Below are 16807 nucleotides of genomic sequence, written 5' to 3'. Positions count from 1 at the left end.
GCTGCTGAACACAACACTGAGCTGTTCGTTCCCTTCCCCTCTGCTGGAGCCAGGCACAAGCACAGAGAGGAACCCTTTGAGAAGCCCAAGGTGAGTACCTGTCAAACGTGATCTTGATGGGGTAGCCTGGCTGGGCCTCTATGACCCAGGCGCAGCTCAGCGAGTCCTTGTAGAAGCCAGGCCAACCCGGGGAGAGGATGGTTCCGCTGGGTGATGTTAAGTGGCCCCCGCAGGGTGCTGAGGACAAGGACAGGAGAGGATTCAGGCATGAGCAGATGCAGTCTGTCCTGCCATGCAAGAGCTTTCATGCACTACTCATGTGTTCACAAAAATCAGCTCCAGATGATCAACCTGGTCTAATGGAAGGTGTCACTGCCCGAGGCAGGGCTTGGAAGCGGATGAGCTTTAAGGTCCCTTCTGACCCAAACCATCCTACGATTCTATGAAATAACAACACTAACTGGTAGGAAATTGCCTTTTCAGCTTAAACTGAAGATAGAGCAGCCTGCTGCTGCTGTATCTGTGGGAGTCAGCAGCCTGACCTTGTGCAGTGGCTCTAAGGAGACAGGGTATAACAATAATTATTAGATATAAAGCCATAGAAAACTGCAAGGTCAGTTTGCATTTCAGCAGCTGCAGGTGCCAGAAAATCCTTCATATTCATGGTAATTGAGTCATGTCTTTTCTACCACAAGGGACATCACAAGACTGTGGCATTTATTGCGCACTGTGGTCCCTTGTGCCATCAGCAGAAGCTGAAGGCACATCATCATCTCTTCTGGAAAAAGCACACTGGATCTGATGGACCAGAGGTACAAAATCCTATCACCCTCAATAACTGCAACATATTGTCCTCTAAAGAAACCAAATGGGATGGAAAAATGTGCCTGCTCCTGTTCGTGTTCCCCCTGCTCAGCACTCTGCAGGAGTCATCACCCTGGTGTTTCTTTATGTCCAAGCCCCTGGTGCTGCTCACATGTGCTTTGTGTGGCTCTATAAACCTCCTCCTTCTCTAAAGCTAATTAAAATGTTCACTTAACCGAGTGCACAGTGAAGGGTGAGCCAGAGAAATCACCACTGTGATCACAGAGAAAGAGTACGAGTTAATGGCACAAGGTTATCAAAGCTTCCCAAGATAAAAGTTCATTAGAATTGTATTAGTTAATGTATTTTGCCTTTCTACATTTACAAATACATAAACTCCAAGGCTTATACAAGCAATGGCAACCCTGACTCAAACCTGCAGGCATGTTAGTGCCTGCTGATTGCCAAAGAGAAATGATACAAGATCATAAAAAAGTTCAGCTTCTTTTATGGGAAAGTTATTGAACACAATTGACACCTTCTTCTTTCAATGTGAAAGACAATGGGGCTGATTGTGCAATTCCTGCTGCTCATCCACTCAACAATGCAGGACCAAATTATTTCTCCTATTTCTCAATAGCACAGTAGTTGTTATTCAAATTACTGTAAATACCAGAGCAGGGCATCACTTCCCTGGGAACAGAAGGCAGAGGAACACTTATCACTTCGGTTTTCCCCCTTTTTCCATAGTAGAAGCTTTAAAGGACTAGGAAAAAGCTGTGAAATCTGGATTAAAGCCTTTCATCCAAGCCACTTTTCTGGGTTTAGCTATTGCAGCTGCTGTAGCAAAGACACATAAATGCAGAACTTGTGGCTCTCAACTGTCAGAGCCCATCAGACCGGCCTGATACTGAGGAAGACAAGCTGAAGGTACATGCATGTTCGCTTCTCACAGTCGAGATCTGTACCTTTTGCTTCTTTCATTATGTAAAGATTATACATTTCATTATATAAATATTATACATTTCACATGTACCAAAAATCAGGTCAGCAAAATGTCACTGTATATCCTTCAGTTTTCTTATTCCCTTCATGACAAGAGGAGCTGGGAAGCTTTGAGTCATCAGTAAACCAAAGCCTTTTATTATTGCTATTAGCAAAATGCCTGTTGCAACAAGAACTGAGCTAATACAAATAATCCCCATCATTTCCTTCACAGAGAATCGAGTTCCATGCTCAGTGGTTGCTGGGCTGGATCCTCCTCCTCAGCAAACTCTTCCGTGCCAACAACACCTTCCAGAGCTGTGTGAAACCCTGGCTATAACTGAGAAGCTGAAGGTTAGGACTAAGTCCAGGAGTCCTTTAGCTCTCAACAAGAGCCTCTGCCTATATGATGGCAGCACTGTGCACCCTCCCTATGGGTCATCTGACTGGGACCTTGACACAACTGTTACGCCTTTTCCCCAAACACCAGGGATCATTCTCCCTCCAGGCTGCACATACAGACTAGTAGGAAAGATGATAAAAGTCACCTTCACATCTGAGCACTGCGTTGTTCCAGACCACGTTCCCTTCCTTCAAGATGCAGGTGATGGTTTCTGAGCCATGGGTCCTAATGAAGCCCTCGTCACACAGGAAAGACACTGAGCTGCCAAGCTGGAGGCTGTCACCAAACCTCTTTCCATTCACAGGCACGCCAGGGTCAGGGCATTCGTTGTGCCTAAATGCTAGGAGGGAAAGAAAGAGAATAGTGAGTTTCTGCCTCCGTCCAATGCAAAAGTATGTTGGACTACACTCTTAGCAATTAAGCAACACTTTCTATGTAGGCAATAGTACTTGTTCTTGCCCCTTGACACTGGGACAGACTCAAAGGGAAGACCAAACAACATGGACTTGAATTTGAGCCAGCAAAGCCACTGTGTTCCACGAGGGCAAGTCAGCCTGTGCCAGATACACATCACTACCTCTTCTCCAAGACACCCATGTGTGTGTTCTCACCGTTCAACTTTCCATCTACTTGAAGTCACTCAGATTTTGCTGTCCCCTGTTCTCCATTGCAAGTGTTCATTTGCACCCTGACAGAGGAAGGATGGGATTAAAGCCATTTGCGTCTAAGAGGTGCTGGGATACAGCAGCAACAGGGGCCAGAAAGGAGCCTGCAGAACCAAATGGCTGCTTTAGCCATCTTTCACATATGAAAACACACAAATACCCAAAGACTTTAAAAAACCCAAAGGCATCTGCATGGAGGGCCATCAGTTAACCATTAATGAGAAAAAATGAAAGCTTTAAGGCCCTGCAGTTAAAAGTAAGGGTCCTCTCCACACACTCAGTGATTGACTGCCATGTACCTCGCTTGTCTTCATTACTAGGATAAAATGAAGGACACACAGCAATTACCTTTCTAGGTGTTGCAAAGTTGCACGTGGACTTGCACAGACACACAGCTCTGTTTAAAGGCTTGCCCTTTTCCAGCAGCTAAAAACCAGGCCAGAAAGGAAGTCTGTAGCCTTCACCCCCCATTAAGTGCATAATTATGTACTAGATCTTCACACGCTGGGAGGTGGTCTTCAGAGATGAGCAGCATATTAAAGATTAAAGCCTCCAGATTAATTACACACACATGCTTTTAATATATTTAATGCACTTGACCAAATTCAGATGAGTTCTGGATTTCTTACAGAGCATCATTACTCTTCTAACAATCTTGTTAGATACACTGCTGAAGGGGAAAACACAGGCTGAAGCTGTTCTTTGTGCTCTGGTATCTGTCCCTTGTAGCAGGATGTTGTCTCCTCTCTCATACCTGAACTGGGACAGCAAAGTATCTGAGAAAGGCTCAGGAGTTCCCTTTCGGTATTCAAGCAGTCAGAACACATTAACTGATGCAAACTTAAGAGTCATTTACAACAATAAAGAATTTGCTTTAAAAATGTCTTTATTCAGGGGGACAGCCACAATTCCCAACATGGGTACGGAACGGATCAGAGACGCATCCTGGAGGGACCAGCAGCGTTCTGGGATGAGATGGCTCCCCCTCACAGGACCTAAGGGCTCAACCCTGGCTATGTGATACTCCCATACACAACCCACTTCACCTGATGAACCTTCTGCCTGCTATAGTGTGGCAAAGGATTTCTTAAGACCTCTGATTTTAGTTTTTTGAATAAGGAGGATTTGCAATCATGGCTCCAAGGGCTGTTAATTCAGCTGCGCCACTAAAGGCTATTGTAACAAAGTCATTTATCAGTTCTGCTGAATAGGTTTAATAACGCTCTTTAGAAAATTATAGGACAATATGAGGATAAAATTACTATAGCATCCATCTGAGATCTGAAGGCTGGACTTAGGTGAAGCCAAATATCTCTGTGGAAGTTTCAAGGCCTAATATGTTAAGACATTGCTACATGTTTCCCTTTATCTCCAAAGTCTTGCATGCTTTTAGGTGTCAGCAAGTGGTGATAGGACTGACTGATGAACACAAGCACCTGAGATCGAACACGCCAAGCTCCCCACAAAGCAGTGTCTCAGCCCAGTGAGCAGAACAGAGGCATGAGAGGAGAGAAGAAAGCCCACAGAATGCAGCAAGCTGTGGGCTGGTGGGAGAACAGAAACCCTGGCTGCTCCAAGGATGGATAATCCAGGGGCAAGCTGTGTCTTTCACACTGCTGGACAACACTTAAACTTCACAGCCAGGAAGAACCTGAGCAATCAGCTCTAAGCTTGACACCAATCCTCCATTACCCAGCTGCAAATCTGAAGTAATCCCTCATTTTTAGATTTCCTTGGGAATTGCAGTTTTAGTGAGATCAAACCCTTGTCTATCAGTCTCCACTGAGAGTCTGGAGCTTGAAATGAAAACCAGGAGGAAGGATGAGGCACTTACTGGTGAAGGTTATGTTGAAGCCTCTCTTCTCCATGGAGTGGTCGGTCTGGAACTCCAGCCTGGCTACGTGACCGCTGCTGGTCAGAGAGGAGGGGATCTGGTTTCCTGAGAAGGTGCCCAGCACCGGGGATTCGGCAGTGCCACCATCCTTGACAGCCAGGAAATCAAACTGGGGCTCCACATCAAAGTCATTGAAAGCCAAGTGAATGCGGCTCTCGGGTTTAGCTATAATTAACCAAACACAGTGCAAGCTGCTTCCATATTCTTCAGGGTAATTTGGTGACAGCACAATCCCAGACGGGGAGGTGAAGTTGAAAAAGCAGGAAACTGCAATAAGAAATCAGCATCAATCACGGAGCACAGCTCCTACAAACTGCTCTGTCATGTTTCCCCCTCCCCTTATCCCCTGAGCTGGGAGATTCCGGCAAATTCCCAATCGCTTTGCTTCTCAGAGACAAGTAAAGAAAGGAAGGGCTCAGTGCTCCATTCACTGCTGTCAGTGATTTATCTGCATGGGAAGATGTGACTTTGAAAGAGTCTCCAGTCCCACTTTGGGTTATTTGCCATTTGCCAGCCTAGCACAGGCTGCTGCTGCAGGAAGGAAATGTTGCTCAAGCAGGTGCGGATTCACTAAGCTGGAGGTGAATTCTCCTGCACGTCCCTGAAAGCCCACACAAGAACCAAATGTGGGACTATCCCTAACGCAAAAGAACATCAGCATTAAATGAGCTGGCACAAGGTAAACCTGAGGTGAGGAATCAGCTCGCTGTTCCCCCATGCTCACCCCCAGGCTCATCTGCTGCATCCCCAGACAAGTGCTGGTAACTGTGGATGCAATCCTGAGTGCAGTGCAGGCTTTTCAGGCTGTTTTACAACAACTGCACTTATAGCTTACTTTCTATTGGCTAAATACACTTTTCACCCATGCTCCTCAGCAGATGTGACTGCACCCAGGCAATCCCACTGCACACGGACAAACTCCTCACATTCAGACTATGCGCATCCTGCATTAAATAACTGCACAGCAATAAATAATGATGCATTGAATAACTGATACAGCAATAAATTATCAACACTTTTGAGAACGAGCTGTGAATCCATTTGCCTTTGTCTCTATCTCCTTGGGCAGCTGTTTACACCTCTGCCAAACAGGCAGTGAGAAACAAAAGCTGTTTGGTTTTGGCAAGGACTCTGCTGCATCAGGCAAGGAACAGCCCAGGAACCATCCCAAGCTTCCCCCAAGTGCCAAGGGGCTTAGGGCAGCACTGGTGAGCTGGAACCTTCCCCTTCCCATCACAAATAAATCACTGACCTGCTGCCTGGCAGCTTACCAAAGTGAGGCACCAAACCAGACTGCCATTGCCAGGAAGATAAACCTGGTCTCTCCACTGAAGTTGAGGGGAACAGTGCGCATGGAGGAACCCTTCAGCTCTCAAGGGTTTCAATATATACTGTATTCCAGCTGCCAAAGTCCACTCATTTGAGAAAGCAAGGCTGCCTTTTAAGTGGTACCTACCCAATGTTGGTCTCTTACATACGTATGCTTTACTCAGCTCTTTCCCCACCATCACCCTTGGGAAAATCCATGACTCGGAACACACACCTCACTCATTCCTGGCAAAAGGACACTGCACCAAGGATGAGGCTGGTTTTAGTTTGGCATTTATACAATTATTTGGTTCAATGCTCACCCTCCCGCTGTTATTTTCGCTGTCTTCCTTCAACACTTAATGGTTTCAGATCAAATAAGATGGACGTTACCATGACGTTATCAAGGCTAAGAGCTACACAATCTATTTCCTGCTCTCGGCAACAAAGAGAAGAGATTAAAGAGAAAGCAAACTGCAAAATACCCTCAGGATTTGGGTTCTTTGCTAGATGCTGAAATATTAAGGGATGCTGTCAAATAATTCTGCCACCATAAGCTTGGTATAATCTGCCTAGGAATAGGTACTGAAAATAACTGCACAGAGAAAAGTCTTAGTGGTAGGAACTCCTCATCAAAGGGGTAAATCAGCATTCATATAGGACCTACAGTATCACACAGCCCACAACAGAGGTACAGTTGCTAGCACAGCTATTACAGCACAGAGCTGCTGGCTCCTTTCGGGACACAACAACAAAGAACTTGCTGACAAGAGAGAGAAAAGCAGAGTGAGGGAAGAATAGGAAATTAACCTTTGCTAAGATGAAAGACAATGACACAGAAACCCACCCTCAGCAGCCTCCACTGCAGGGAAGCAAATGACACTTCTGATCTTCCATAGGTAACGAGTGCTGCTGACAGCCAAGCTCCTGCCCCACGCACCCACATCCCTGGCCATGGCACCCATGTCCAAGCCCTCCTGCATGCACTGGGGAGCTCGGCTTTACCCCCAGACGGACACATCCAACCCAGGGAGCAACAACCAATCAGCAGGTTCATGGACAAGCTCATGGTGTCTGTGATAGGAAGATTTGCTTGATCTTTTAAAGCAGGAGAGGTTTTCCTTCAGCATGAAAGAGGGTTTTTGGTCTGCGGCTGCACCAGGATCCACATCAGCCTCTGCTTTCTCAGAGGTGCTTTGCTGGACACTTGCATAAAGCAGAAGCTGTTTATGTAGATGTCACATACACTGACATGTGCCATCGAAAGGAAGAGGACAGGACCCAGGGAAGGAGGAAGGCAGCTGAGCGCTACCTGTCTGCTGTTCTGTGCATCTCAGACAGCTGGGAACAAAGAGCCCCTGAGGAGCGAGCAGTCACTGCAAACGTGACAGGCAGAGGTGAGTGCTGCTGTCTGCAGCCTGCCCGTCAGGATGCTTGTGCTGGGAACACCCATCACTCCTTCAGCTAAGAGACAGGCATTTGTATTTATTATCATCGTTCCTCTATGTTACGAGGACATTTCATTAAGTGCACAGCACAGGTTCACATTTATAACCTAAGCTGATGTGTGTCAATAATTATCAATACTGATCAAGTACTGCAAAGGCAGTAAGGAAAATGCCGTTATTAAATACAGCAGAATAAACAACAGCAACACTGGGTGCACACAGAGTACCCACCACAGCCAGTGAAACCCACGTCACTAATGAACGACTACAAGGTATTTGTTCAAGTCATCACACACATTATCAAGATTCTGCCTTCATTTAGAGCAGTAAACCAGCAAACAAACAGCTCATCACTTCTTGTGGCAGCAAGTCGAGTGCACATGTGGTTGTGGCTTGAGGATGCTGCCCTGTGGCCCCCTCGCAGCGTGTGATGCTCGTGGCCAAGCTGGACACGGAGGTTATCTGACAGTTCTTCACCAGCAGAGCTGCTTGTTCCTGCACCTTCACCCAGCCTCAGACTGATGGGAGAGAGCTTGAAGGCAGTAGTGGATCTGCTGCCTTACCCTTCCTTTTGAAGAAGATCCCTCCCCTCTAGGCATAGCTGGTGATGGACTGGAAAACCAGCAGCTCAGCAGGAGCCTGGTTAATACCAGCATGCCTTGCTCAGGAAGCATACATCCCAAATAGCTGAGAGTGCTGGGAGCTCAGGGCACTGTTCCAGCTGGGAGGTAGTGGTTTATATCCTGTATTTTCCTCCTTCTATATCTGTTTCAATAAACATATCTGCATCGTGATGCATTTTCCTTCTTAGAACCCCAAAGCAGCAACAGGGCAAGGGGGAGGTGAGGGAAAGGGGTCTAGAGATGATGCTAACTGGGAGAGCTCCCCAGCTAACTGATGGAGCAGGTGCCAGTGCCAGCGAGTGGCTGACGGGCAGGACAGCAGGGAAATTAAGAAGAATGAAAAATCAGCAGGTTTTGGGTCCTTGAGGAAAATATTATCAGTGAACCTAAACCAGACTGTATGGGAGCCTCTGTGCACAGAGGAGAGCACTGAAATACCAAAGTGGGTTTCACTTCTATCCACTCCAAACAGGAACAGTGATGGGGTTACTGGGAATAAGACAAGTTCCTAAAACTTACTGGAAGATGCTGATCTGCACCAGGACAGTGTCATGCTGCTTGTCTGCCAGCATTCTGCAGCCATTTGGTACTCAGGAGGTGCTCCAAGGCATGAAGACAAGATCCTTTCCTGTGTGCCTGTTTATTTCACACACAACAATCCCCCTCCCCTGCAGTCTCCCTTTGGAACCGGTTGCAGCATCCACAAGCCCAAAGTTTAACTGCCACTTTCTGGCAAAAGCCCCAGATCAGTGGAGTGCTCTTGTGGTGTAGCTGCCCTCGTGGGTTAGCAGAGCATCCTTCTGCTGCTGCAGAGCCACCCACAACTGCTTCAACGCATTCATCTCCTGGAAGCTGCTCCTGCAACAGGCTGGGACTCAGCTCCACACAGCCCCATGGCCTCAGCACAGTGCACTGCAAAGGGTGAGGCACCCCCGGAGCGTGTAACTGCAACTACAGTACCTGCACCCCACGACGTGTGTGGGCAGGTTCAGCCAGGTGTGACATTCTGCTAATGGGGAACAACAGAAGGAGCCTTGGGAGAGAAACCTGCACTCATGGACCCCCAGCAAACTGGACATACCCCACTGCAATGTCCTCAAACACCAACCCCACATGTAAAGCACTGAAGTAAAACAGGCATTAGGAAACTTCTCTGCAGACCAGATTGAAGATGGCAACGTAAGACACAAGATATTCCCGTTTTCTGGATACTGAGATAGGGGAAGAGGACAGAGACAATCTCCTTGCCTGATGAAATCAGTGAGTGTCGTTTCAGATCCAGGCTCATATGAAGAGAAGCAACCCATCATGCTGAGCAATTGCTGTCAGGAACACGGACAGATGCCTTGGCACAGGACAGCTCATTTATAGCAGCATGAAGCCCTATCAGGGTAACAGTTCAGCTGATTCAATCAGTAAAATAACAAGGATGGAGACAACCCAATACACTGCATCCTCCTGACCAGCACTGAGCACACGGCTGGGAGCACCTCAGATGAGCTGGAGAGAACTCACTGACAGTAACACCAAGGAGAAAACAGGCTCTGGTTCAACCCAGGTGCTTCACTCATCCAGCTCTCCATAGATATGGACACCAAGGGGAACTTCCCAACTTAACTGACAAGTGGCATGCTGGAAGATGTGCACCTTGAGACAACTCTCAAGGAAGAGCAGAAAGGATGGGGCTGGTCAAGCAGCCCTCTTATAAAGTCACAGAAAAGGAAATGGGAAATTTACACCAATAAAATGCCTTGGGAGCTCATGAGGGACAATTAGAACTCAATTCATTGCAATTGAGAAGGCTCTTAAGTGCAACTGCTGCCCAGCCAAGCACTTAAGCATGTATGTCTGCTTAAGCAAACATTTAAATCTCAGTGCTTTGATAAACTAGGACTGCAATGCAGAACAAGGGCTTTGAGGGAGAGTGCCCTGCTTAAAATTAAGAAGGGAACAGTCTTACATGGCTGCAACCATGAAACAAGGTTGTTAACAAAAGCTACAAATCCCTCATGTATATAGAGATCATGGTAATCCTGCCTTCATTTAATTTGCCTCCCTTGCTGCCAGAGGACGACCAGATCTCAGCAGCTCCTGGGAAGAGGCTGAGCATAAAGAGCATTTCACCCCTGATTTGCTGCTCTGAAGCCAACAGGATCCAGGGCAAGCAGAAGGTGCTAATGGGTCCTGAAGGACACGCATCTGTTGCAGAAGCCATCTAAGCCATTGACGTGGCCTCGGCAGGCACAGAGCCTGGCTCTTGGCAGAAACACAGGATGTGAATGGCTGCTCTGCAGAGCCCAGAGCTGACGTGGTTTGGAAGGTTAAGGTTAGCCACCAAGTCCCTGTCCCAGATCATCTGGCAGAGATAACTGGTGTCTCTGCCATTCACCATCAGGAGAATCATCTCAGGTGCTTCATAAGAGCATTGAAACAAGTGTAAGAAAATAAAGAGCCTCCGTTATAATGAAACAACTATCATTTCCTTTAAAAGAAAACCTTCTGGAAGTATTATGGGACAATAAAGGATCATTGTGATCATCTTAACCATCCACCTCCTTAGTACAGACTACAGAACAATTCCTGGTGCCTACAGATATCCAGAAAGGAGCACCCCTCATCTCAGCCTATAAATGACTGAGGATGGAGAGCCCGGCCCTGCCTTCAGTAGCCTGCCCCAAGGGTTAACCACTCTCTCTGTTAAAAAGCTATTATTTTTAAATGGCAAGCAATGCTTTTATCACTGCTACCTTATAAAACACACTTCCATCCAAATTACTCTTCGGGAAGGCTCCATAGGTTGCTGCGAATAACAGGTAGAAAAGAAGAAACGAGAAAAAACAAAGAGAAAGAAAATAATGACCAATTGACAATTTAGAGCTAAATGAAAACCTTGCCAAGTGATATGAAATTACAGGGTTCTGTTCAGTACGTTGCTGGGAAAAACATCTATTGCACTTTGCATTCCCAGCTCCTAATCCTGCCTGTTTGTACCAGACAGTGCACACAAAGGTTAGCAGCCCAGCTCAGAACTAACATTGGTGATGTCTGGAAGACAAGCTAAGATTATGCAGCAGATACAACAGGCTGATATGGGATTAACAAAAAACATAAGAAGGAGTAATTAGCACTAAGGAGAACAGAGATTTTATGTTGATATTAAGGAAAATCAGATGTTTAAAAGAATGGAAAAACCCACAAAATCAAAATGCCTGATGAGGATGACTGATGCTGCAGGGCTGGAGCAGCTCTGCTCTGGAGCCAGGCTGAGAGCTGGGCTGGGGCAGCCTGGACAAGAGAAGGGGAGACCTGAGAGCAGCTCCAGTGCCTAAAGGGGCTGCAGGAAACCTGGAGAGGGGCTTGGGACAAGTGCTGCTGCTGGCTCCTGCACAGCACAGTGACCCTGTGCAGCTTGGCCAGGGGAATGGGCTGTGGTGAGGTTTTCAAGTGAAAAAGAAGGGAAGAAAACTTAACATCTGCTTCAAAGCCAGTGAAGAAAACACCATTTAACATAATTTCAATTGGAAATGCTTAGGGAAACACCTTGGTTCTGCTTAGAGGAATATTATGCATGACTACTGCTCTAAGCAGGTTGTAACACAAAATCCACTTATGATAACACAACAAAAAGAAAGTCACTGGAAACTAAAGAAACTCTTAAAGCGAGACCAGGGCATGACCAAGAGCCCTGTAATGACTATCACATCAATGGACATAAAGTGTCTGCAGGAGTCCAGAAGTGCACAACTCAAGCTACAGCCCCTCCACACGAACATACGTGTGCATATACATCTACACACACATTTATCCCCAGCCTCCACGGAGCTGCAGTCAAGTGACGCCAAACAAACACCCCTCAGGTGAGCGCAGAAACCTCCCTCCCCAGTTTGCCTGAGGCACTGGAACCAGTGCATACAAAATACTGGTTCATTTGCCTTCAGAACATGGGACGGGTCCACAAAACCTTAAGTCTGCAAGTGGGAGATCAACGAGCTGAACCTGGCTTAGAAACTCAGCCGGTTTCAGAAGGGACTCTCCCAGCCCAACTGGCAGAGGACACATAAAACAAGGCAAAAGCTTTGCCTTTATTCAGCGGGATGGTTTCAAACGACATGTATTGTCATGACAGTTCATATCATGATCATCTATCACATCAGCACTGCTTGGCGCGAGTCAACCACTCAGCTAAAGGTGCAAGGATAGAAACCTTAGGAGTTGTAGGTCACAGGGACAAGGGCTGCAGGAGGAGGAGGAGGGAAGGGAAGGAAAGGGAAGCTGATGGAGGAGAGTAGCATAGAACCTTGTAAGACTTACTGAGCCCTGCAGAACCCTCTGAGAGCACTATCCCCCCGCAGGGGATGCTAGCTCTTCCTTTCCTTGGCAAGGAAACGTGTACCTCGTGAAGCAAATTCTGGTCATAGGAAATGGTTTGTAGCAGGGCTTTCCAGTGCAATAGTTCACATAAAATCAGGTAATGAGTGCTCCCCTGCTATAGAGGAGTATGTTTAAACAGTAATTCCAGACATGTATTTGGAAGTTATGGCACTCCTGAAACACCCTGCTCCCCGACTATGTCTATCCACACCATCATTCTCACTGCAGTAACTGAACAACTCACCAGCTTCCTGTTATAGCTGTAATTATGGGCTGGCTCCCCATTCATAAACCTAATAATCTCCTCAGCCACAGGTAACTGTAGACTTCAGTTTGAATATTATTTCCCTTATGAGTTATTACCATCAGAGCACAAACTTCACCTAAGTAGCACAGTGGTTTTCCTTAGGTAGCATTTATCTGCCTGACATCTCCTAAGCCCATTTTGCTGTCCTTCAAGGCTTCAAAACATAGCTCTGTATGAAAGCAATGGCTCAGGTTATCCTGGGTTATGAGAACTGCCTTAGCTTTTGACAGATAGCACAGCTCTGTAACTCTGAAAATGCAAGTGTCAGAGTGAACAACAGTAACTACAGAGCTGATGTGAGCACTATGAGGTGTCACAGAGTAGGAAGAAAAAGAGGTCTTCAGTATCCAGCCATCAACCCAGACATCCACACTGCACAGAAGCAAGACACCAAGCTCAGAGCACAGACAGATGGATGATTGTGCCACCCAATCCAGCTACAGTACTACAGGTTCCCAGGCTCCAGTGTTGTTGTTCCAGGCATCTCAGCTCATCAGAGACAATCTGAACACACACAGCAGGGCCAGGGATACCTTGCCTAGTAAGGGGGTTGCAGAAAACGTGCATGAAGAAGGTCTTGCAAAGTTCCTCAAGTTCCCTACGTGCTCACCCTGGACAGTTAAAGGGATGCAATGACAACAAAGAGGATGAAGATGGAAGGTCTGTTATCATGATGGCACAGTCACGAATTAAGAACCCATTGCAATAAGCAGATGCATTACTTAAATGGTTTGTGTTGCTTTGTCATCGAAGCCCCAGGAAATGAGCTCTCCACAATAGATTCTGTCTGCTCATAAATCATTTGCTCAGGACAGCAGGATACACCACAGTGCACTGTTTAATCTCCATCTGCATTTGTCACGCATTTGCAGCCAGAATCAGCAGCACTGAATTGTTTGCATATTCCAACCAGCAGCACATAAATCAGGTTACCTTATTTTCCCACCTCATGCCCGATGCATTTACCGGTCTCCCAATATTTACAGAGAATTATTGCTACTCCCACTACAGATTTCACACCAGGTTACACATTTTGTTGTGTAACCTCTCTTGATTCACGCCAACTAATATGATGCTGTCTACAATAAAGATAGGGGAGTAAAGGTATAGAGAGGCCCATTAAAGACTTTTCTCACTACCTACCTGCCTTCTTGATTTGTAAATATCCAAAGCTGGAGGACCACAGAGAACAGAATACAATGGAATTATTCTGCCTAGAAGATTCATGCCTGTGCTGTGCTTTGCATGGACTGTGGACTGGGGCTGGATTTGATGCCCTAGTTCAGTATCTACCTACCAAAAAATAACCCTGCCTTACCGGAAGGTCTCCTTTCTATACTATTATGATCCAACACTCCCATAATGAGCACAAACTGTAGGTTCAGTCTCAGTGCAAACTACCATCAAGAGCCTCAACCAAACCCTCAGCTGCTCAAATTCATCTGAACTTCTGGGAAACAAAAAACCCACCAACTTCTGACGTTTGCACAGGGATGTTCTAACAATTCCCACCTCAAAAATCACCAGGAAAACTCCATTTCCTCATCAGCATCTTTAGTTGCTTTGCTTAGAAAAGCAAGCAGGAAGGGATTTGTGGCATTTGGGAAAGGTAAAACTCACAAAGCAATTGCTTGCTTTCCCCAAATAGACATTTCTTGAATGCTCAGAGCATAAACAAGTGTCTGAAAGACAGGCCCTTGCTTGATTGTTTCCCACAGCCTCCCATAAGCTGCCAGTGTAGGGATGCTAAAGCCTCTGCTTCCCTACGCTGTGCAGTCTCTTTGGCACATACCAACTTCTGCCATGCTACAAAGGAGCATCTTCTACTGCAGCATCGAACACCAGCCTAACTATTTCACACAAACACACACTTCTAAAAATTAACATTTCTGGGTTTTATATATCCATTTTCCCCACACTTTTGTCCTCTTGTCGCTCAACTGCATTTTCCTTCCCTATGATTTTGCTAGGTTCAGTCTTGCTCCCCTACACTACAGCATCTGTTCTTTAACATATCCCACTAAATAGAGATGAGACAAAACCAAGAGTTTGCTTATCACCACTTGAGGAAAATACAGGTACTTTTGTGCGTTTTGGTAATGTCCAAATACCACATGGTTTCTGAGTGAAGGTTCAGTCAATACAATAAAGCAGATTGACCAGCGCATCTTCAAAAGACACTGAGACCATTAAAACCCAAGAGGAACTGCACATGTAACCCCCATTTCCATCTGAAAATGTATCCCTAAGTCACTACTGGGAGTGTAGCATCCTGCTTCTGCTGAGAACTCATGCAACAAATTAAAACCTGAGGCCCAGCAGCAGGGAGCCTGAACACCATCAGATAATGAAGGGCAATTAAATGGGAGGAATTGAACGAAGTTTTACATTCATTTCTGTGTCCGTGCCTCCTGTCTCAGACACCAAAGCCCTGCTCTCTACAGAAGTGATCTGAACACAAGAACCTGCCCTATCCTTGGTACCAAGCACAGAGCACAAACATCCTCTTTCCATCACCACACGGTATTTTAGAGCCATCTCCTCACTGACTTACAAACACAAACTGGTTTCTGAGCAGACCACTGGCTACTCTTTTGGCAGGTAATTGTTTTCTGTCCCTTCAACTCAAAGGCAGGCTGGCACTCAAACTTCAAACTGTCCCCATGGCGGAAGGTGGATCCTTCTCTCCTGCCGTAGGCTGGGATCCCGGGATCACCGCAGCTCCCTTGGTCAATCTCTGAAAAAGAGAAAACACAAGTTGCATGGGGGAAGGCTCTGACACAGCTGGTGCAATACCTGGTTTGTGTCTGTGCCGCATCCTGCTTGGCATCACATCCGCAGGGGAGAGCCGGTCCCCTCGGCACTGTCCTCCATGGGAGAACACAGCCGAGATCTCTGCCATAGCACATGGATTTTACCACTGAGAGGCCCTCCTAACAACCCAACTGCTTCCTCATCCTTGGATTCATCCCAGCTGAATGGAAAATACAGCTGCACAAGGAGATCCTGCTCTGCAGACACTTCAAGGACCTTGTGAAGACCATGTCTCGCTAACCAAGACCGGCAAAGGGGACACAGTTGGATGTGATTGCTGGATTCCCGCATCTCCTGTCCCTCCCTCCCCACCTCGCTGCTGTTCCTGCCTGGGGTGCCGAAGGAGAGCTGCCACCGTCCTGCACAGAAACACACTGTTCATCCCTCCCTGTGCTTGTATTTTGTCTTCAAATAAATCATGAACACAATTTTCTGCTATCTTCCGCTCTGTCCAATTCCATCTCAAAAGGGCCCCTGCTCTGTATCACCGTGCGCTGCAAAGCTCCACTCCTTTACAGCCTCCTTAGTGCTCCCACATTACCTGCCTCACATTCATCTCATCTTCCACGTTCTCTAGTTTCTATCCCCATCATCTATGATCAGCCTCACTGTCTCTTCTCCTCATTTTCAATTTATTACACCAAATTGGAAGTTTCTTTTATGACATTTGCTTTACAGAGGAAAACTGCATAATCCAAGATTTGCATCACTCCATCTAATATTCCAATTTGGTGTGAGTAACAACAAGCACCTCATTATTATTCTGACTTCAGGCAACTTAGATACAGGTGTATTTTGAATAGCAGTCACAGCAAGGCACCTAACTGCTACTGCTGCATGCATCCTGAACTAAAAAGTCACTGCCAGGTAATGAAGCATCCCCAAAACAATTTAGCATAGATTAATATTAATACTAAAGTTATCAGGAAATAGGTGTTTTTGCCTGTCAGTGAAAACAGTTGGCCAGGATTTAGGAATCATAGAATCATGAAATGGTTTGGGTTGGAAGGAACCGTAAAGCACATCCAGTTCCAACCTCCTGCCACGGGGAGGATCAAAGGGTAGTGTGCATGGCTTAAAACATCCATCACTGTGTCCTGGCAGAGACACAGGAAACTGATAACACTTTCTGCTACAAACCAGCAGCCTTCAAATGCCCATTTTTGTTATTCCTTTCCTTCCTACC

General features: G+C 46.4%; 1 protein-coding gene across 1 annotated transcript in view; it reads right to left on the bottom strand.

Annotated features, from left to right (window-relative positions):
• Positions 1-16807, bottom strand: part of CSMD2 (CUB and Sushi multiple domains 2) — a 239718-nt gene that overhangs the window by 91446 nt on the left and 131465 nt on the right. The window contains exons 13-16 of the mRNA XM_034069226.1: positions 15362-15544; positions 4691-5017; positions 2337-2531; positions 99-237 (exon numbers count right to left, since the gene is read on the bottom strand). Coding sequence (XP_033925117.1) covers positions 99-237; positions 2337-2531; positions 4691-5017; positions 15362-15544 — 844 coding nt within the window. The remainder of the gene's footprint in view (positions 1-98; positions 238-2336; positions 2532-4690; positions 5018-15361; positions 15545-16807) is intronic.

Source organism: Melopsittacus undulatus, chromosome 14 (genome assembly GCF_012275295.1).
Source record: "Melopsittacus undulatus isolate bMelUnd1 chromosome 14, bMelUnd1.mat.Z, whole genome shotgun sequence".
NCBI classification, from domain to species: Eukaryota; Metazoa; Chordata; class Aves; order Psittaciformes; family Psittaculidae; genus Melopsittacus; species Melopsittacus undulatus.
The sequence above is the reverse complement of the archived record's forward strand: the minus strand, read 5'-3'. Positions and strand labels throughout refer to the sequence as shown.